The sequence below is a fragment of the Pogoniulus pusillus genome, chromosome 35, assembly GCF_015220805.1.
Source record: "Pogoniulus pusillus isolate bPogPus1 chromosome 35, bPogPus1.pri, whole genome shotgun sequence".
Classification (NCBI taxonomy): domain Eukaryota; kingdom Metazoa; phylum Chordata; class Aves; order Piciformes; family Lybiidae; genus Pogoniulus; species Pogoniulus pusillus.
The window spans coordinates 10,545,840-10,568,141 of record NC_087298.1 but is presented as its reverse complement, the minus strand read 5'-3'; the positions used below and the strand labels follow the sequence as shown (position 1 = coordinate 10,568,141).

General features: G+C 43.2%; 1 protein-coding gene across 4 annotated transcripts in view; it reads left to right on the top strand.

Annotated features, from left to right (window-relative positions):
* Positions 1-22,302, top strand: part of SEC16A (SEC16 homolog A, endoplasmic reticulum export factor) — a 35,466-nt gene that overhangs the window by 9,304 nt on the left and 3,860 nt on the right. For 2 of the 4 annotated variants that reach the window (XM_064170859.1, XM_064170857.1), the window contains exons 3-29: positions 335-477; positions 3,779-3,864; positions 4,774-4,900; positions 6,023-6,221; positions 7,606-7,783; positions 8,502-8,644; positions 9,518-9,579; positions 9,801-9,939; positions 10,189-10,431; positions 11,118-11,215; positions 11,912-11,993; positions 12,179-12,296; positions 12,587-12,698; positions 13,137-13,242; positions 13,474-13,614; positions 13,727-13,840; positions 14,635-14,839; positions 15,027-15,275; positions 15,909-15,997; positions 17,121-17,168; positions 17,384-17,542; positions 17,781-17,855; positions 18,078-18,134; positions 19,636-19,759; positions 20,067-20,204; positions 20,846-20,946; positions 21,801-21,875. In XM_064170859.1, coding sequence (XP_064026929.1) covers positions 335-477; positions 3,779-3,864; positions 4,774-4,900; positions 6,023-6,221; positions 7,606-7,783; positions 8,502-8,644; positions 9,518-9,579; positions 9,801-9,939; positions 10,189-10,431; positions 11,118-11,215; positions 11,912-11,993; positions 12,179-12,296; positions 12,587-12,698; positions 13,137-13,242; positions 13,474-13,614; positions 13,727-13,840; positions 14,635-14,839; positions 15,027-15,275; positions 15,909-15,997; positions 17,121-17,168; positions 17,384-17,542; positions 17,781-17,855; positions 18,078-18,134; positions 19,636-19,759; positions 20,067-20,204; positions 20,846-20,946; positions 21,801-21,875 — 3,411 coding nt within the window. The remainder of the gene's footprint in view (positions 1-334; positions 478-3,778; positions 3,865-4,773; positions 4,901-6,022; positions 6,222-7,605; positions 7,784-8,501; positions 8,645-9,517; positions 9,580-9,800; positions 9,940-10,188; positions 10,432-11,117; positions 11,216-11,911; positions 11,994-12,178; positions 12,297-12,586; positions 12,699-13,136; positions 13,243-13,473; positions 13,615-13,726; positions 13,841-14,634; positions 14,840-15,026; positions 15,276-15,908; positions 15,998-17,120; positions 17,169-17,383; positions 17,543-17,780; positions 17,856-18,077; positions 18,135-19,635; positions 19,760-20,066; positions 20,205-20,845; positions 20,947-21,800; positions 21,876-22,302) is intronic. The other 2 variants (XM_064170860.1, XM_064170858.1) reach the window with 2 other exon arrangements.

Below are 22,302 nucleotides of genomic sequence, written 5' to 3'. Positions count from 1 at the left end.
TCCTTCCAACCCAAATCAGTCTGTGATTCCATAACTGCGCTAGGTGCCTGGCTGTTTCCTCTCTGGTGCCTGACTTACAGGCAGTTTAGCAGTGGCAAACACAGTGGTGGAGCTGCTTTAGCCCAGGTGTTAGACTTTTTGTTTTCTTAAGTTTAGGATGTTCATAGCTTTGAGCATAACTTACTACAGCAGAGAGGAGAAGCTAGACTCTAGTCTCTTGACCTGCTTCTCTTCAGGCATCACAGTTGTGGTGTGTGTGGTGGTTTGTTTGATTTTAAAGGTTTCTTGTTGAGGGTGGAAAGCCTCTGCCCTTACAGGTCACTCTCTTTTCTAGGACAGCTATGGACAGTATGACCCACGGTACAGACACTACGACAGCGCCAACGCCGCTTACATGGAGCCTGGGAGCTATCGCTATCCTGAGCCGGAACGTCCTAGTTCCAGAGCCAGTCACTGCTCTGACAGGCCTCCTTCTAGGTATGCAATGCCTGAGCTGAGCAAAGATGTGGTGTGCCCTGAAGCAGAGAGTGTCACGATGCCTGCTGGAGTTTCAGAGCACAAGCAGCAGAGGGGAAGTTCAAAAGCTCTTTGTGTGCTGCCACAGGAATGCTGGGTATCAAATGCTGTGGCTGAAAAGGATATGGTTCTGCAGCCTTCTCTGTTGCTAGCCCTTTGTTCCTCCTTTCATTCAGTTCTCTGGGTGGTTGCTGGTGTTTCTGCCAGACAGAAGCTCACTGTGATGGACACAGTGCTGAGATTAGCTCTCTTTCACACGTGCAGTGAAGGAGCAGTGTGGACTATGGGTTTCAGTCAGTACTTGTTTAGTTTCTATCTGGCACTGAAGCTGTGGCCCTAAAATTTGTTTATTAACATCATTTCAGTGCCTTTGTCTGGGATTTGGCTCACAAGCATGGCTGTATGGGTGCCTTACTGACCCATGATGGTTCAGATACTGGGAAGAGAGAGATGGTGAATCAAGTGGACACATCCTGGTGCTGTGTCAGGTTGACTTGATGATTGCATGAGCTGAGTGGATAAACTGTTCTACAGTATCCTCAATCCATGCAGCAGAGGTGCTCTGTGGGTGTTTCACACACTGTGACTTCACCATGGGCTTTGATGCAGGTAGCACATGAGTTAGGAAAGCTTACAAGCCAAAGTCTAATTAATATGAAATAAAAACAAAGAGAGGGGGAAACTGTGTTCAGGTGTTCCTTGTAAACATCAAATGCAGGAATTAAATCTCTAGTATTTCTCAAGCAAAAAGCAGCAAATTGCCTTCCAGGGATGACTGCTTTCTGGTGATTACTGCATAAGTGATTGGTATGAACCTCAAATTAATGACACAATGTTACTGCTGCATTATCTGGGGGATGGATTTTCAGGTTTCTCAGAGACAGCCCCAGTTGCCTCTCTGGAAATGCTGAAACCCTTTGTAGTTGTCTGTCGTTGATAGCTCATTCATGCAGCAGCCCTCACCTTAAAAATGTGCCACTTTGCTTACCACCTCCAGAAGATTATGGGAGGTGTGTATTTGCCTTGAGGAGTGCAAAACAATGGCTGTATCTGCATGTGATAACCTTTATCATCATTTTAAGAGAATCTTAAGTGCACTGTGAGATCTTGTAATGAGATAAGCAGCTCTAGGAGCACTTCCCGAGGTGTGTTGCTCTTATCTACTATTCTTATAAGAGGCCACAATTTCTATAGGTGGCCTTAGGCAGACCAAAGCTCGTTAGGAGTAACTCTGTCAGTTGATTTGTGAGGTGACATTGTAGGCAGCTGTGGACTGTGGTTTGGTACTGCAGGGCAGCAGAGTCCAAAAGTGGCTCCAGTGTGATAGTGTGACTGAAACTTGCCCTTAATGCATCATTGCTGATAATGCAGCTTTGTAAACTTTGCTTGAGGAGAGCATAACATCATTCTGAAGGAGACTGAGAAGGTTGGTTGAGTGGATAAACCTGATCTGATAAGATCAAACCTCCTTCTCTGCAGAGTAAGTGCAGAGTTAACAAACTTCCCACATGCTCCAGGGAGGAGCATCACTCAGCTTGCTTGGCCACCTGGGAGTTGTATGATGAGTTGTAGAGAAGCCTGAAAGTTTCCATTATCCCATACTGCCTTTAATTATCTTTACCTCTTGTGCATGGATATGTACATGGACTTGTGTCTCCTCACTTGGGTAAGACCTATGCATAGATCTTTCCATACACATGTTTGAACTTCTCTCCATTTCTATGTAGACACTACATGGTTCATCTTCTGGCTTGTCTCAGAAGTTGTGGCATGGTCACCCAAAAGAAAGTATGTCCTAAAGGCTCATAATTTTTCAAGCAAAGGCCACATCTTTCTCTTCCCATCAAAAGTATTCCAGTCTCCTTTTGTATTCACACACACTTCTGTGTTGGTTTTAATCAGGTTCTTGTGCTTGTTCTGTTCATTTGACAGTCATTGTTCTCATGTGGGCTCTGTGAATGAGTATTTTCTTCTACTGGTCCTCCTGTTGCTCAAATGAGAACCAAGCTTTTCCTGCTATCCATCTGAGCCTATTGAGAAGGTTATTAAACTTACAAGTCTGAAATCATTTCTGTAGTAATGTGCTGCTTTAAAATTGCAGCTCAATGCCTGTATTCAGTGAAGTGTTAAATATAAGAATGTGCAGACACTCAGAACATTGCTGCCTCTGCTGAAGAGCTGAGCTGGAGAAACAGACTGAGCATAGAGTGGAAATAAACCATTGAAATGGTATCAGTGCTGGTCCTGCAGGGTTAGTGTTCTGTGTGCCTGCCAGCCAAAGGCTGCCATCAGCTCCAAATCAGCAAAGTGGTGGAATATTAAGTTCTTCAGCCAGGTACTCAAAAAAGTTAAAGCATGCTTTGGTTTTGTTTCCTTTGTAGTTGTGTTTCACACTAGTGCCAGATCCTACTGTGGCAGCCCCAGATCTGAAACCTCTGCTCAGATACATCAGCAGGATCTTTTTTCTTCTGCAGGCTCTTTTCTGTAGATCTGCTTTGTTCTTTGTCCTTTCAAGTAGGCCAAGTTGCAAATGTGAAAGGCCTGTAGTGATAGGATGAGGGCCAATGGTTTGAAATTAGAGAAGAGGAGGTTTATATTAGATGTTAGGAACAAGTTCTGCACCATGAGGGTTCTGGAACACTGGAAAAGGTTGCCTAGGGAGGTAGTTGAGGCTGCATCCCTGGACATATTCAAGGTCAGTCTTGACAAAGCTTGGAGCAGCCTGATCTAGTGGAGGATGTCCCTGCTGACTCTGCAGGGGTTGGACTAGGTGGCCTTTGGAGATCTCTTCCAATCCAAACTATTCTGTGTTTCTATGAACTATCCATGAGGGAGGCAGTTTATGTCCTGACCCATTTCACAAGCCCTTCTCCAGACTATACTCCTGTTTTCATCCCCACAAGATGTCCCTCAGTTTGAGAAGTGCTTTGCTGTACAATTAATTCATTACCTTGACTCCTCTGTTGAGACAGTTGGAAAGATGCTAATTATAGCAGTAGTTTTCATGATTAATTGTCTGTTAGTAATGAAACTTATCACCAAAGCAGTTAACAAACCCCACTGAATTATAGTGTACTGGGAGCTGCCACTTTTTATGGCACACAATAATTCAGTGATGGTTTGTGAAGTTTCATTTTATGATTCCCTGACTTCATGTAAATGGCTTCTTTTAAGTATGAAACTCATAGTTCATCCCTCTGCTGGCTTCAGAAGAGGCTGAAGGAGGAATAACAACATATTATACCTATGCTTTCTCTTTCAGGCAAGACTATTCTGATGAATATTATGGGAAAAGTGGATGGAGTGATTACTATCCAGGCTATTACCCAAATTCTTATGATTATGGAGGTAAGGTGTCAAAATGAAATCAGGTTTTCTGTAGAAAATGGCAAGCTTAAACAAAAACTTACTGGAAAGAGAAAAAGATGAGTGAATTGATTTGTTTTCCATATTAATTAAAACTGTTCCTTCTGCAACCAGCAAGAATGAATTTAGGGTTGCGGAACGTTGATCCTTGGCCTTACTTCAGTTCTTAATACCATGCCAGCCTTCCTGTATGGTTTTTAATCAGTTTTAAAAAAGAGAATCAAGTTTATTCTTCTTTACCAGACTTCACCTTCTTATTGTGAAAGGCACCAGTGTAAGTCTACAGAATAGTTTCCTTCAATGTACTCAAACTTATCATTCACTGGGGTGTATCCTTGGTGTGCAACCTGCAGGCAGACTTCATTTTATATGAGTGTAAACAGAAATTAACTCATGACTGGAATTTGTTTTGGTCTGTGGTTGTCTAAATGCTCCCAGAGATAGATTGGCATTGGAAAGCTAAAGATAATGACTCGGAGTGTCTGGGAGGGTTTAAAGCAGCCTCTGTCCACATCCTGAGGCAATTAGCATGATGCTATCGCTGAGATTTTGTTAGTATTTATTGAGCTACCATGCCATAATCAAGTTCTAAAGCTGTTGGAGCAGATTTCTCTCTCTGGTGGTGAACACTGCTCTTTCAGGAGTATGGAGCTGACTCTAGTAACCATGTTTCTCTGAAAGGTGTGAAATGGATTTTGCTCAGTTGTTTTTTTGTTTGCTTCAGAAAAAGAGTGGACATTTATGTAGCTTTAACTACATTATTCTGATTTATTCTTTGTGCTTCAAGACCAAATCAGGGTACAGCTGAAGAGGAAACATCAGGAAAAGAAAGAAGAAAGCTTGTAGGTACTGGTTTTCAATGCTTAAACCATTTCTTTTTGTATTCCAAAGATCCAAGTCACTGGGAACGTTACTCAGCATACGACCCCAGGTACAGAGATCCTCGATATCAGAGGTATTGGTATGACCACGAACACAACCCTTACCAGAAGAGAGAAGCATATCCATATGGCAACAGGTTTGTCTGTGTTCTTGATAATCTTGCCAGATGTGGGGCAGCACAGGGCCTAGGTGCTGATGACCATCAAAGAAGCCGTGTGTATGTCAGAGTGAAGGCAGCCAATCTGCTTTCTGCAGGGCTGACTCCCCCATAGTCAAATATGTCACCAGAAAATTAAATCATGGCAGTGAGTGTGAAGGCAAAGGCTGAGTCTTTGCTTGTGCACTAACAGAAATGCTACTTTTACCTGATAAAGATCTGCTCCAAAGCCTTCAGATGTTATGAACTGCTGTGATAGTTGTAGCAGGCAGCAGAATTTCAGGGTATCCTGCAGATTTGTAGGTGAAATCCTCTCAGTGCTGATGAATTCTGTGACAGACTTAACAGTGCACCATTAGACATTTCACAGACATGTCTCACCAGTTCTTTCTGTAGCTTCAACAGATTAGAAAGCAGATGAGCTGTCATGTCACTCTCAAGAAAAGGCTTTCAGGCAGCAGGACTTGTTTTCAGGTCAGGTGAACATTGTGTGGGTTTTCCTAGAATATGAGGTTGGTCTTGATCAGGTATATTCTGCATGAACTTCTTGAGGAGACTGCAATGAAGACCTCAGTCTAGGAAATATCTAAAAGCCCTTCTGAAGTTAGGTAGATAAATGTCCAGAGAAGTCAATTCTCTTAGGGTTATGAGTATCTTCATTTTTGCTTTGGATGATTAAGGATTCAGACATTTCTCCCCATGAAGACAGACAGAAAACTGAGGCTGCTTTAGTCTGAAGAGAAGGCCGAGAGGGGATCTTAATGTTTATAAATCTCAGAGGGGTGGGTGTGAGATGAAAGTGTCAGGTGCTCTTTGGTGGTGCCCAATGACAGGACAAGGAATAGTGGGTGTAAGCTGGAATGCAGAAGGTTCCACCTTCTTTAGAGGAAGAGGAGACACTTCTTACCTGGGAGGATGACAGAGCACTGGAGCAGGCTGCCCAGAGAGGTTGCAGAGTGTCTTACCCTGGACACTTTCAAAACCCACCTGGATGTGTTCCTGTGTGGCCTGCCCTGAGTGATCGTGCTCTGGCAGGAGGGTTGGACTCAATCCAAAGGTCCCTTCCAGCCCTTTCCATTCTGTGATTTCTGTGTTCTTCAGGCATGACCGATACGAAGATAACTGGAGATATGATCCTCGTTTCGCTGGAAGCTTTGATGATGAGTCTGAACCCCACAGAGATCCTTATGGAGATGAATTTGACAGGCGCAGTGTCCACAGTGAGCACTCTGGTCACAGTCTCCGTAGCTCTCGCAGCATTCACAGTCGCCAGAGCAGCTTCAGCTCTCGCTCTCAACAAGTGAGTTTCCAGTGGTCACATCAACTATTCCTTCAGCTGAGTCTTTCTCAGTGTTAGGGGTGGGTGAAACATTAGAAATCTTTTGAGGTTTAGCTTGGGAAATAGTATTTTGAAAACTTTTCTTCTGTAAGCTAAGGCTGTTTTGTAATATGGTTTTGAACTTAATATTTGTCACAGTTGTCAAGAGAACTTTAACCAAAATCAGCACTCAGCTGTGCAAGTTGCCACACACAGAGAAATGGAAAATTTCCTCTGCTGAATCCATTTGCTGTTTGTGAGAACTTTGCCCTTTCTGTGCTTGGCTGTAGTTGATAATGTGCCTGGCTTTGCATTCTGTGCTTTTTCTCATCACAAGCATGAGTCCTGTCACTGAATTTGGGATCTGTTGAAAGACTAACTCCGTATTTGTATGGTGCTATTTTGACTCTGAAAGCAAAACCCAAATCTAACTGATTGCTCACCTACTTATGCCATAAGTACAAATAACTGATAACCACAGAGACTATTTGGGTTATTTTTGAGATCAGCTCCTTGGGGTGTGTCGTTTTTAGCTCCCATGTGTTGGCTCATCATGTTTCCAGCCTCAACTCCAACTCGTTCAGTAATATTAGAAGTAGTATTAGAGATTGGAGTGAGATGGGGGTCAGTGTCTTCTCCTGTCAGGTGCTAGAATGAGAGGAGATGGCCTGAAACTGTGCTAAGGGTAGGTTGAGGTTGGAGATTAGGAAAAAACTAATGCAAGAGTGTTCAGGCTTTGGAACAAGCTGCCCAGGGAGGTGGTGAAGTCACACTCCCAGCAGGTGTTCAAGAAACCTGTGGCCATGGCACTTGGGGACATGGTTTAGTGGTCATGGTGGTCTTAGTTTGACAGTTGAACTTGATGACCTTAGAGGTCTTTTCCAACTGATAGAGATTTATGATTCTGTGATTATTTAGGCATTTGTCTTTAGGCACCTGGAGTCATTTGGGCATTCTTCAGGTTTGATCAGCTGAGATTTTTCTGTCACAGCAGAGTTCAACGTTGATTCTGATTTATAGTTTCTGATACAGCAACACTCGAACCTGTAACTCACTGTGTACTGTTTATTTTCACACAAGCACAGACATTGTGAGACAACTGAGCTTCCTTGGGTGGGAACAGATCAACCAGTAGTGAGAGCAGTGAGGGAGAGCACCACGATCTGTTAACTGTCTCCTCTAGCCTGCTGCTCCAGGTGTCTTGTGGGGTAGTTCTCTCAGATGCAGGCCTGCAGTAGCCTTGATTTATCAACAGTACAAATACTCAGAGCTGGGGGGATGCTGACTGCCTTTAGTCATGCTTGCAGTGTTGCCTGCTCTGTATAACTTGATGCTCTGCTAACAGTTACTAATATGATTTGTTTAGAGCCAGCTGTACAGAAGCAATCATGACCTAACAGTTAATACCTATGAACCTACTGCGCAGGCAGTGTCGCTCCATGGGGATTATCCATACGGAGGATATGCTACTAACTTTGATGGACAACAGCCTTATGCAGATTATGGCTACCAAGCTGAAACTGGATGGTCAGCTGTAGAACAAGGTATTGACATTGCTGGGAAAGGAGGAGGGAAGATGCTGTGCTTCTGAGGGTGTCTAGCAGCAGTAATTTGCACTTCAGTTAGCGTTTGTAGTAAGCCTTTCATGTGTTCACTGAACCTGATAACAGGCTAGAAGCTATTTTGCAGCATATGTGCACATGGAGAGTTTGTGTTTCCTTTTAAGTGTAAGGATAACTTGCTGAAACATGGGTGTGTCACAGAACAGTAGTAGCTGGGCAGTTTGCTATTAAATGCTGCATACTCCCATCTGTAAATATCTTTACTATAGATAGATTTATAACTAACCTGTTTGTGTTTCATGGGAAGTGATTAAAGTTTAACTTGAAACCAGATTTTTCCATATATTTTTTTCCTTACCATTTTGCTGTTTCTCTGGAAAGGGCTTTTCCAGAATATGTTAAAGTATATCAGTAGCTCTAAAGATACATTTGTACAGAGGTTACAGATGTGTGTCTGATACAAAACTGCTGAGCTTCTGTAAGTTTGGTTTGGTTTTTGGCACTGCAAATCTTCAGCAGGTCTTTGGGACTACAATGGAACTGATTAATTGTGGCTTACAAAGTTTAGCCAAATTGAATGACAGAGGTTTATCCACTAATACTGCAGGATTACTGCATTGGATAAAGGCATCAGCAAGTTTACTCAGTTGCAGGACAAATTACTTGTCCTTATTTTATCTTGTTTTTTTTCCTGTTTCAGCACCTTTAAGGCCTTCAACGCCTGAGAAATTTTCAGTGCCTCATATCTGTGCTAGGTTTGGTCCTGGGGGCTACTTAATTAAAGTGCTACCAAACCTGCCTTCAGAAGGACAGCCAGCTCTGGTTGAAATACACAGTATGGAGGTAAAGTTGAAAAGGAAAAAGGGGGGAGGTGGAATACAGATGCTGCTTTTGAAGTGGAAGGGAGAACTTTCTGACCTTTTTGTCTACATGAGCACATTTATCTGTATCAATCTGGGCTGTAATCATAAGGAAAAGAGTTGCTTTAAAAGCTTTTTTTTGTCTGAGAGATGATGTGGCCACCATCAGCTCATCCAGCTCTATATTGTGTTCAGGTAGGATCCTTACATCCTAGAAGGGCTGGATTTGTGTTGATTTGCCTCTGTGTCACAGTTCATAGCGACAGCCTTGTCCTCATATTCCCTGCAGAGCTGAGGGCTGCCTGTCACCTGTGTGGACTGGGGATTAAATTTCATGGGTACATTTTCATTCTTGTGCCTCTACCAAGGAATGTGTTAGATAGTATTGTCCTGCTCTGGCAGGGGGGTTGGACTCTATCTTCTTGGGTCCCTTCCAACCCCTAACATCCTGTGAGCCTGTGAATGATGTACTTAAGGGATGTAAAATCTATGGAAGGACAGGCTTCAGTGGTGAGGGTGGAATTAATTGGTGAAATATCAGGGAGCACAATTGTCTACAAGTACTAGAACATCATCAGGAAAACTTGAACTTGGCAGTGTTTGGTTTATGGTTGGACTGGATCTAAGAATCTCTGCCAACCTAAGAGATTCTCTGATTAAGGAGATATATTTATGCTGCAGGATGACTTCCATCAAAAGCAGATTTCATCATTTCTTATCCTTATGCAGACTGCCAAGTTACCATGTGTGTTTTGTTGGAGCAGTAGCCTTGGTTATGTTCAGATCTGGAGGTTTCAGTGGTAAAAAGCAAAATCATAGCTAGAAGAATTTCTTATGGTTTGTATTTGTATTGCAGACTATGTTACAACATTCTCCAGAGCAAGAAGAGATGAGAGCATTCCCTGGTCCTCTTGCCAAGTATGTTCTTAGAGATTTCAGAAATAACTTTCATGCATTCAGAATTTATTTCTTCATTAAACTTTTGTCTGCAGATTAAACTGTTTTAAGCTACTTGTGGCTTTTCACCTACCCAAATAATTTAGGAGCTTTAATTCTGTTCCTCTTGCTAATCATAATAACAACCTGTATGCTTAGATCTCTCATTAAAAATGGGTTTTCTTTCTTTCTTTTTTTCACAGAGATGACACCCATAAAGTGGATGTTATTAAGTTTGCACAAAATAAAGCTACACAGTGCTTTAAGAATGAAAATCTAATTGACAAAGAATCTGCAAGTCTGCTTTGGGACTTTATTGTCTTGTTGTGCAGGCAGAATGGGGTATGTCTCACTGCTGGATTTTATTATCACCTCAAACATTTTGTTCTGTACAGATGGGTATTTATATAAGGCAGTAATATGCCTGTAGTGATTTATCTTGGAATAGTTTATGGATTGGTGGGTTCAGTGAGGTGGTCACTTGTCCTCAGGTGCTGAGAGGTGCTGTTTTTTAACATGTTGCTGTTGAAGTGACAAAATGAAGTGTTGGAATAACAGGAGGTTTTGGTCCTGATTTTTCTCTTCATACAGACTGTTGTGGGAACAGACCTGGCTGAACTTCTGCTCCGAGATCATAAAACGGTGTGGCTTCCTGGGAAGTCCCCTAACGAGGCAAATCTGATTGATTTCACTAATGAGGCTTTGGAACAAGTAGAAGAGGAATCTGGTGAAGCCCAGCTCTCGTTTCTCACTGATAGTCTCATAACCACAATTGACAGCCTTGAGAAAGAGACAGAGAGATTCAGAGAGTTGCTGCTTTATGGGCGCAAGAAGGTGAATGCTTACACTCTTGTTCCTGATACTTACAGGGTCACAGAATGGTTAAGGTTGCAAAGGACCTCGAGGATCACCCAGTTCCAACCCCCTGCCATAGGCAGGGACACCTCCCACTAGAACAAGTCACTCAAGGCCTCATCCAACCTGGCCTTGAACACCTCCAGGGAGGGAGCAGCTACATCCCCCCTGGACAACCTGTGCCAGTGTCTCACCACCCTCACCCTTTCCTAACATCTAGTTTGAGTCTCCCCTCTGCCAGTTTAAACCCATTCCTCCTCATCATTTACAAGACATTGTAAATAGTCCCTCCCCACCCTTCCTTTAGGCCCCTTTCAGATACTGGAAAGCCACTCTAAGGTCTCCTCAAAGCCTTTTCTTCTCCAGCCTGCAGAGCCCCAACTTGCTGTATTTTGTTTACCTGTTTTCCACAAATCTTGAAGCTCTAAGCATCAGTTAAAATCTCTTTTGCAACTTGCAGTGCTTATAATATTGCATGACAGTGCACTACACTGAGATGGAAAAATGTTATGCCCTGCAGTTAACATAAACCAAAATGATATTAATGTGTTAACATTTGATCTGAACAAGCATTTTAAAATTCTGAGTGCTACAGTGGAACAACCATTGTTTATCTGAGCAGCATCATAAACTATTCCCAAGAAACTAATTTCTGTATTAATTAGGATGCTTTGGAGTCTGCCATGAAGCATGGTTTGTGGGGTCACGCTCTGCTGCTTGCCAGCAAAATGGACAGCAGAACACATGCAAGAGTTATGACCAGGTACTGTTTGGCTTGTTGATCAGTACAATGTGATTCCTTGTTCTGCTAATGAGGTACAGGCTTGGTGCTCAGAAACCTTAATGTCAAAATCATGAGTTATTCTCAGTAGCTTATGCAAGAATTGTACTTGAATTTTATATCTCTGTTTGTCATCTGTTACTTTATATCCTGGAGCCTTCTGGCCATAAACTTAAACGTGAAAAGTTGTTCTATGCCACTTGTTCCTTTTAAGGGGTATTTGATCAACGTGGGCTTGCTTGAGGGATGCTGTTAGTCACTTTGTGCAAAAACCCAACTATTCCAGCTTGGTTGAAGCCAAGTTACTCTCTTGTACCCTTCATTCTCCTTGCCTAAAAGAAGCAGATGTTTTTGTGCCTGCTTTGTTTATACACAGAAAATCTTTCAGCTTCCTGAGCTTGTGAAATCATGTACTGAGTTTAGTCAGCTGGTGAGAGAATCCTGAAGTTTTTCCCAGCTTGGACTGAGCTATGGCAGAGTGGCAGATCCAGTTAACTAGTAATGTTTTGCTTGTGGATTGGGCAACTGCTTATTCAGTGTAGTATTTTCAAACAGCACTTCATCTCTAGCTTAGTTTAAGAGAAGGAACTACCACTGATGCTTTTTTAACTGCTTTCAGTACACTTTAACAGCTTACCTCATGTTTGTGTTCTCTTTTTCTCTATAATGTCCCTGTAGATTTGCCAACAGCCTCCCAATTAATGACCCTCTGCAGACTGTTTACCAGCTCATGTCTGGAAGGATGCCAGCTGCATCCACGGTAAGATTTGAGTGTGAGCTGCAGCTGATAGTAAAGGAGTGCTGCAGTGAGTAGTATAGATCACAGCAGTGATCTTTCCATGTGCTTTGCCTGGAATTGTCAGATAAGTTGCTTTGGTCCTTTTTAGGTTGAAACACCCATGCAAGAGCTCCAGTCACTGATTTGACTAATTCTTCTACTTTTAGTGCTGTGGAGATGAGAAATGGGGAGATTGGAGGCCTCATCTAGCAATGGTGTTATCCAACTTGACCAATAATGTGGACTTGGAATCCAGGACCATTGCTACCATGGGAGACACTCTTGGTAACTCTTGGGGACTAAACAGGGTGATGACTGAAGGGTTGGACTTGATGATCTATGAGATCTCTTCCAACCTTGGTGATACTGTGAAAGCTTCCTGAAAGCTTTAATTACAAAGCTTATGTTTTTGACAACAAGAAATTGCTGTGTAAAATGTGAAGTGGAACAGTTTTATATGGCTGTGTCTCTGTTGTGAGGGTGTTTGAATGCAAAGCCAAAACAACACAGGACACTCAGTTACAGCATGCCACTGAGGGGAAGCCTCCTGAGTCCTGTCCCTTATTTCTCTACAGCTTCTAAAGGCCTGCTGGATGCTGCTCATTTCTGTTACCTTATGGCCCAAGTTGGGTTTGGAGTTTACACAAGGAAGACAACAAAGCTTGTCCTAATTGGATCAAATCACAGGTTTGGCTTTCTTTTTTTCTTCATGGAAAGAGTGATTGCCTATTGGAATGGGTTGCCCAGGGAGGTGGTGCATTCACCATCCTTGGAGGTGTTTAAAAGAAGGCAGGATGAGGCACTTAGTGCTGTGGGTCAATTAATTAGAAGGGTTAGGTGCTAGGTTGGATGGACTTGATGATCTCAGAAGTCTTTTCCAACCTGGTTAATTCTGTGAAAAATGAAACTTAAGAATTGGGCTACTCTTCCTAGCACTAGCCACAGCTAGTTTGGAGGCATCTATCTGATGCCCTGACCTTGTTTGAGGAGTTGAAGTTACTGATATTGTGTATCTAATGGAGCTATGTTTCTGACTTTATTGCTGGGTTTGTGTGTTGTTGTTTTCACTGTCAGCATATTACCATCTCAGTGTCAGTGATACTTTTCATTTCCCATTCCCAACAGCTTGCCATTTTTTAAGTTTGCCACTAATGAAGCCATCCAGAGAACAGAAGCCTATGAATATGCCCAGTCACTAGGATCTCAGCCTGGCTGCTTGCCCAATTTCCAGGTGAAGAGCTGCTTCTTTTTGCTTTACTGTAGACAAATAGCAGTTACTTGGATGTATTGGGTGGAAGAAGAGAATGAAAGCTTCCTCCTCACCTTTTCATGTTTTCCTGCTTAGTGTAGTTGTCATAATGAGACCTCTGAGCTTTCAACTGAACTGGCAGACTGCCTTTCTTGTGATACCTCTAAGAACATTCTGACTGCTTGGTTTGCTTCATCTGCTTGCACTCCACAGGTTTTCAAGTTCATCTACGCTTGCCGACTGGCTGAAATGGGACTTGCTGCTCAGGCCTTCCATTACTGTGAGGTGATTTCCAGAACTGTCCTTAAAGACCCACATTACTATTCACCTGTGCTTATTGGCCAGCTAATCCAGGTAACATCAAGAATTAAGTATTTGTGGCTTTATATTGTAGGTAGCAAGTTGTAGATGCAATTGCTTTGTGCTGCCTGATTAACCTAAACTTCCCCTTCGTTACTTTCCTTAGATGTCATCCCAGCTACGCCTGTTTGACCCACAGATAAAGGAAAAACCAGACCAGGAGTCTTTGATTGAGCCTTTATGGTTAGTAAGGCTTCGACATGTGGATGGACAGATCAAGGTACAGAATGTAATTCTCACCATGAAGTCTTCTCTTCTAAGGATCAGTGTGAAGCCAAGTGTTTTCATTGGTTTGTTTTACACTACTAATTACAGAGCAGATGAAGCAACTTGTGGTTCACTCATGGCATAAAGGACAAGTGGTGTGATTTAAGCTCTGGATTTGCCACACTGTGGTGTCCTGATAGTCCAGGGGTGCTGTATGTTAGGAGAAACTTTCCTTACTATTGTAATGCAAGGAGAATTGCACGGCTCAAAAAGATACAGCAACTCCTGCTGTAAGCAGAGGATTAATTTGATGGGACCCTGAGAAACCTAATCCAGTTGGAGATGTCCCTGCTCACTGCATGGGGGTTGGACAATGTGACCTTGAAGGGTGCTTTCCAACTTGATTTGTTCTGTGATCTGCTTGTCAGTTCTGTCTGAATTAGCATAGCTAGGTTGGAACTGTAAAAAAAATATTTAAAGAGATCTGTTAGAAATGTGAACCCTGAGGTGATTAAATAAGCTTCCATTGATAAAACCCTGCTCCCCCCCCAAAACAAACCCAAAACAAACCACAAAACAACCTAACAACAACAGCAAACCAAAATAAACCCCACCCTAAACCAAAAAAAAATCCACAAACAACAAATGTAAATATTTAGGTCAAACTTGGCCTGCAAATGGCTGACAACTCATTTTTGACTGAAATTTGTGTGCTGTTTCCACTCTTAACGTTTCCTTTGCTGTCTGTTCCCTTGGTTATGACCTGAATGTCTTGTACAGTTCATAAGCTATTGCTTTCTTGTGCAGGAGGGTGCCATAGCTTATAACACAGACAGATCCACTCCAACACCATATGCCTGCAGCACACCAAGCTCTGAATTAGACCACACCAGTCAATGTGATGGAGCAGGAGCTGGTCATGATGTGGGTCCAGGTGCTGAAAATGCATTGTTGGCATCCATATTGCCCAGCATGACTCAACAGATGCAAGGTGTGCAGCTGATGCCTTCAGGTGAGTGTCTCAGACCCTTCTTCATGGCAGAAAATAAAAGTCTCAGGTTTCTGGCATAAGAAACCACTTCAGAGGGTGGTTAAAAACAGGGAGATGCCATTTCTGCATCCTAGCATTTTTGTAAGGTAAAATGTTCACAAACTGCAATTTTTTAGTTAGGGCTGATAACTTCCTTTTTGTGTTGCAGCATCTCAGGCTGTTCTCGATGGGTCAGCTGCTATGATTCCTCCTGGTGACCAGGAAGCTGTCAGAAGTGTCCCTTTCTATCCGGTGGCTCCTCAACCTATTGGTCCAGGACCTGGCTTTACAACTCCAGGATTTTCAAATGCCTATGGTGCTGAGCCATCACCACTGTACTTAGGGTCAGCACTGCCACCAGGAGGGCCACCACAAGAAACTGAGCCACGGTCAGAAGAGCAGACACACATGGAAACAGGTCAGGCATCTCAGTAAACAGCTTTCCCTCCTTACAAGGGGAATGAAGTATTTTGGGGAATAATGCAAAGTACATCACTATTGAGAAAGGCAATCAAAGTTTGAGTATTAAAACATAAATCCACCATGTGATGGTACAGAGACATTTAGGGAAACTCAGTGATCATTCTGCTTCTTTGGCTTAGTTTAAAAGAGAAGTCAGCCTCAGCAGATGATGATTTAAACCCTGAATGGATCATCACCGAGTACACTGGGATTGGAAGCTTTGGTTGCAAGAATTGTGACTGGACATCAGCCTCCAGGACTCTGATTAGTTTAATTCTGTGACAGTGGACTCTGACACATGTGAGGGTGGGCAGGAGCTGTATTAGAGATGTGAAAAACCTTCAGTTGCCTCATACTGGTGTTTGCATCCCTCAACCTATTCTAATCTACATTTGGAGCAAACATCCTAACCATGCAGGAGAGAAGAGAAAATCACAGCAGGTCTAGTTGCCATTCTTTAAAAGACCAGCACAAAATTCAGAACTAGTGAGAATTTTGCCTTAAAATTTAGGGGTTTAGGGCTTTTTGTGGTTATTTTGGTGGTGGTTGCTGTGTGTGTCCCCTAATGTGATGTAATTTGGTTTTGAAGGAATGCAGAGGATGGCCCCAGAGTCTCCATCACAAGGCTCCTTCCCTGAGCAGCGAGAGGAGGATTTCTATGGCAGGATGGCTAGCATGGTACCTCTGTTTCACACATCTCTTCAGCAACTGTCAGCTGCACTTGCACATCTTTGCAAACACAAGAATATATTTGGGCTCTCTCTTGCTCTTCAGTGAGATTTGAGGCTTAGTTTTCCTTTCCCTTTCAGTAGAATAAATAACAAGGAGCTAGGAGGAAAATTTTAGCCACAATTTTTTTCTCTAAATGTTAGTTATTTTCTTTTAAAGGGGAAGGGGAGACTATCAGGCTGCTGTCTGGAAAGTTTAAAATCTTTCTCTGCCCTGCCTTCCTCTCCCACCTTCCAGACTGATTTTTCATAGCCAGAAGAACTTGTAGCATCCATCAGCAGATGAGGCATGCAGGCCCCAAAGAGTCTTTGTGTGACAGTTTTAAAAGCACAGTGTTGACTTCTGCTTGGAAATGAGGAAGGTCTTTATCAAAATCCCAACTTCTTTTTTAAAGTATCTGGTATTTTCACTGTTAAAACAACATTGAAGTTGGCATCTCCTTGGAAGTGAGTCCCCTGAGGTGAAAATTGTTTGAAGGGGTTTGTCAACCTGATCTAGTTGAAAATGCCCCTGCTCACTGAAGGAGGGTTGGACTAAATGATCTTTAAAGGTCCTTTCCAACCTAAAGCATCCTCTGATTCTGTGATATAAACAGTTTTAATGTGGATACATTTGGCAACTGATGAAAGGTGTGGAGAATTGTAAACTAGAATTTGACCATATAGAATTTAACCACAACCATAGCAAAGAAACAGGCATTGGATTTTTTTTTATATACTTCATGCTTGAGTTACTATGTGAATGTTAGAAGAACAACTTGGTGGAGGGGAAAAGAAAATGCAGCTACCACTCCCTGGTGCAGCATTTTTATCTCTTTCCTCTTGTGGGCTGCTTAACCTGCACAGCAGTGCCCTAACATAATTCTTTTTAATGGACCAGTTTCATCATAGCGCAATTAACTTGGCCAGATTTCAGCTCTTTCCACACCCTCCTGCATGCCAGAGGAGATGCAAGGACCCAAATAACCAGCTTGGATATCTTTAATTGTGTGAGAATGCTTGATGAAAGTGAATGTTGTGCAAATATTTAGCTGCTTGCTTATTATGCATGTCCTGGCTTTATGTCTAACCAGGCACCAGGACGAAGATCCAGATCTGCATCTCAGTCTTCAGCACCTATGGTATGCCATCAGCAGGCTCTTTCACTAAATCTTCATTCTTATTTATGTTTGTGGTTGGTTTGTGTGTTGTGTGGGGTTTTTTTTTTTCTTTTTAAGTGCTTTTATATCTCTTCCTGTTACTGACTTTGCAAAACAGAAATTTGTTTAGCAAGGTGAAGTGTGAATCCATCACTCCAGCAGCAACACCTTTGTGCTTTCCTTTGTGTGTAACGCAGGGCTACGGGCAGAGATCTCGGACAACTTCAGAGTCCTCTGTTCATTCTGTGGGCCGAGAGAGATCCAATTCTGCAGCAAAACAGCCCTCTCCTCCTCCATCTGCTCCTGCAGGGAAAGAGAATAAAAAAGAAACTAAAAAGGAGGCAGCACCTAAGAAGGTAAATTTTCTAAGGTGCCTATAGCTGGAGGAAGTTTGTTAGCACCTGTGGGAACTCCTGCTCCAGGTAGTGATTTAAGAGGGCCTGACTGAACTGTCTCAGCCTGCAACTGTCTGCAGCTTTGGCCGCAGAGTTGAAGCCTATAAGAAAAAGATTATTTGTTGCATGAGTGCTTCTTTTATCCTGCCTGTAAAGACAATGGGGACAGAATTAACTAAACAGATGAATTTCTTTTCAGAGTGGTGGAAACTGGCTTCGCTGGCTGATAGGAAAAAAGAACGAAGCTCACCTTCCAGATGACAAGAACAAATCAGTAAGGCCCCCTGAATCACAAAAATCTTTCCCTATATAATTCTAATTGGTTCCAAAAATGTTCCTGGATGGCAAATGAATATTGTTTTGGCAAGCAAAGAAATAAGCACAACTTTAAAGATTGTCTTTATTTTAGATCTGACTTCTAAAAGCAAGTTACAACTATTTCTTCTGCTCTTGACGACTTTGGCACTCCTGATCCTTGACTGTGGTTTTCTTGTAGATTGTTTGGGATGAACAGAAGCAACGCTGGGTTGATCTGGATGAACCAGAAGAGGAGGTAAAAAAATCTGAATATTCATTTCTCCAAGTGAAAAGCTGAAATCTGTGCTAGCAAACAGTTATCTTTTAATCTGTTAGTGCCCCTGAAGAGCTGCCTTTTGCTGAATTTGGATTAAAATGTGCAGCATTTTGAAACTAACAAAGAGGTTGCAAGTTCTTTATGGAGCCATTTGTATCTTCAGTTGCAGTTGGATTTACAAGGGAATTTACTTTGAACTTAGTTCAGGGTGTCTGTTCGTAGAGGTTGCCATCATTTAGATAATTGATTGTTGACTGAGTTCTTGCTAGCAGGAAATGGGGCAGGGGGGCAGAAAAAGTTAGAATCATAGAATGGTTCAGGTTGGAAGGGACCTCAAAGCTCATCCAGTTCCAACTCCATGCCATAGACAGGGACACTTCCCACTAGAACAGGTTGCTCAAGGCCTGGCCTTGAACACCTCCAGGGAGGGAGTATCCACAACCTCCCTGGGCAACCTGTGCCAGTGTCTCACCACCCTCACTGGAAAGAACCCATTCCTAACATCTAGTTTGAATCTCCCCTCTGCCAGTTTAAACCTATTACCCTTTGTCCTGTCATTACAAGACCTTGTGAGTAGTCCCTCCCCAGCCCTCATGTAGGCCCCTTTCAGATACTTAAAGGCTACTGTAAGGTCTTCTTGAAGCCTTTCTTCTCCAGGCTGCAGAGCCCCAACTCTCTCAGCCTGTCCTCATAGCAGAGCTGCTGCAGCCCTCTGAGCATCTTTTTGGCCTCCTCTGGACTGGGTCCAACAGTTCCATGTCCTTCTCTTGTTGGGGGCTCCAGAACTGCACACAGGACTCCAGGTGGGGTCTGATGAGAACAGAGTGAAGAGGCAGGATCCCCTCCCTTGCCCTGCTGCCCACACTGCTCTTGCTGTAGCCCAGCACAGGGTTGCTGTCTGGGCTGCACTCACACTGCAGGCTCCTGTTGAGCTTTTCATCACCCCACACCCCCAGGTCCTGTTGCTTAGGGCTGCTCTCCTCAGCCATTCCCCACCCAGCCTGGATTTGTGCTTGGGATTGTGCTGACCTGGATGCAGGACCTTACACTTGGCCTTGTTGAATGTCATGAGATTGGCCTGGGCACACCTCTCCAGCCTGTCCAGGTCCCTCTGGATGGCATCCCTGCCCTCTAGCAAGTCGACTGTGCCGCACAGCTTGCTGTCATCTGCAGATTTGCTGAGGGTGCCCTGATTCCTCTGTCCCTATCAGAAGATTCTGTAGTTTTAAAAATCCAATGCATTGGATAGCAAAGCAAATCACCTGTCTCAAAAGACAAACGAGTAAGAGTCACTGTTGTAAGTGTAGGTGGGTTGTAGAAATGCCCTGACCTTAGTTATCAGGTGGAGTGTGAGGAACTACAAGATGTCTGTGTACCCAATTTTGTGTGCTCTGGAAAAGACAAGGAGAAGTCAGATGAATACTTGGTTTAAAACTCTTAAACGTTGATGTGGTTGGATGTTATTTTGTTCTGCCTGCAGAGTAAACCTCCACCACCACCTCCAACAGGATTTCCTAAAGTTCCCCAGGCTGTTCCACCTGGACCTGGAGGTGGACCCGGAGGCCCACCTGGTGCCCCTGTCAACATCTTCTCTAGAAGAGCAGGTAGGAGATGACATTGGTGCTTGAAGCATGGGACACTTCAGATTTTCTCTTGCATAAAACATGAAGGTGGAAGTCTTGACTTCTCTGGAGCTGTCTGGGAACAGTTGGCAGCTCAGTGCTATCATGGAGCTGAGCCTATTGGTGGCACTGCTTGTGTTTGTCACAAGCGTGTTGTGACTTGGCTGTTATTGTTTGTATTCCCAGAGCATTGTTTTCTGATGCTGAGAGATAGTTTTAACAAGCAAACTCTTCAGGTAGACGTGGGTGAGGCTCACTTGTCTCTAATGTCTGTCTTTTCCTGTTTCAGCTGGAGGCAGAGCTCATTACGTGGATGTCCTGAATCCAGGTGGAACCAAGTCAAGCAGTGCTCTCCCTGCACCAACAGACCTGTTTGCCCCCTTGGCACCAATGCCAGTTCCTGCAAATGTATTTGTTCCAAACTCAGGTGTGTCATGAGTGGATAACATTGAGGAGGTTGTGTGGTTCTCTCAGTCACTTTTGACACTGGATATGCTTCAATGGCTATTTTATAACACTCAATCTCATTAACTGCAGTTTGATTTAGAAGTAGAATCAGTCTGGGAAGAGCAGTGAAACAAATGGGGTGTAAAGCGCAGCTCTGCATGCTGCAAACAAAGGGATTGGGTGTGGGATTTTGCCTTTTTTCTCCCCATTGCAGAGTGGCTGGGCTTTCCAAATAGCAAAATGGGAACTGTGGTGTGTTCCTGTGCTGCTCACTATCTCGTGCTCACTTGTCACGCCTATTCCTAGTCCCAGGATTGCTGTTTGCAAAAGAAAGGTCCAAGTTTTATCTGCACACTCGCGTCCCACCTATTTTTTTTTGCTTCTACTTGCTGTGTTGTACCACATTACCTATATGCATCTGTAGGTCTACATCCATATGCATCTCCTGCTTGTCGCAAGACTTGGACATCTAGAGACCAGGACACAGCCCTCTTTAAATTACTTTTGTTCTGGGAGAAGATTAATATTGTAGAAATCTGGTCCTGTTGATGTCCCTGCATCTCATTTTGTAGAATCAGACAGCCTGGTATGGCATGGGTTTGATGCCTGTTTCCTTTGTAGTTCCAGGGGAATCCCAGCCACTGGAAGGCAGTGCTGCAGCGGAGCACACACCAGCTGCAAACCAACCCAACTCAGATCCTGCTGCAGCTGTTGAACCAGAGGTGGGTTAGGATAAATGCCTTGTGCTTAGGAGGGTTTTCTTTGCAAGCACGTTGTTGTAGGGATTATAGAATCATAGGATCAACCAGGTTGGAAGAGACCACCAAGATTATCCAGTCCAACCTATCACCCAGCCCTGTTGCAATCAACCAGACCAATATGTTTGGTGCAGGTATAAATTCAAAGGTTTGATTCATCTCTAGGAGCTTATTCTTTCAGTCAGTACCTTCTGCATTCCAGATGTTCAGAGTAATTAAGTAGATTGAAGAGCACTTCATTCAGTTCAAGAGTAGACTTTATTTTAATAAATAGATATAGGGTCAGCATTTTTTAGTGATTGGTTTTCTACAGCTTCCCACACCAGCATGAGTTTAACCCTTTTAGGTTATGAACATTTCACTCAGTCTAAAGTGGAAAAAAAAATTAAGAGGTTGATCTTCTGGGATAGTTTTTAAATGCTGGTGATAAAGTGATCCCAGCAATGAAGAAAGGAGTTTTTTATTGCTGCAGCTGTCTTTTAGGAAAAGAAAATAATCTTTAAAATCTCTTTTTTACAAGCCTAGGAATAGGTCAGATTAACAAGGAGTTAATCATAGAAGCAACCAGGTTGGTGTATGGCATTTTAGTTAAGGGAAATACAAGTGAGTACTGTGGGAAGCCCATGGAAAGTTGTTTCCCAGTTGGACAGCTGCAGTCTGTCAGGGAAGCGACTCAGGACACAGGGAGAGGCACACACTGCATGTTTCACCTGGCCCCGTGTGTTGTGATGTTCTGCTTCAGTGGGATCAGTCTAGCAGAAATACAAAGCAGCATCACAGTAACTAAGCTAAACAGAAGTGCACTGTTTTTTCTTTAGTATTTAAACCCTGCAATCCTTCCTCCTGGATCTGGACTTCCTGTTTCTAACCCCGATGGCTCCCAGTCAGGCGAGGTAAGGCTCGATTCGAAATAGTTGGGTAATGACTCCTGCAGTATAGTTAAACTATCAATTTATGGTGGGACTTAACGTGGGCCATCTCAAACAACAAGTAGCTGATTCAGATGCTGATGAGCAGCCAAGATGGAATCATGTGGCTGCCTCCAGAATCATTCTGGAAAGACCTCTCTCAGTCTCTACAAGTAGCTCATCCTCAGTGTCATAGGTCCCGGTGTGATCTTCTTTTTCCATATAAGTAGACTTCTTCAAGCCTTTTTCAGAGTAAAATGTCAGGAGCAGTTTGAGGATCTCTTCTTGCCTCCATGCATGCATATAATTTCACTAATATCAAGTGCAAGACACAACAAGGAGAGCAGATTGCTATGTGCCAGGCAGAGTAACATGACCTTTGTTCCTACTAAATGTTTTCTATACCTACATA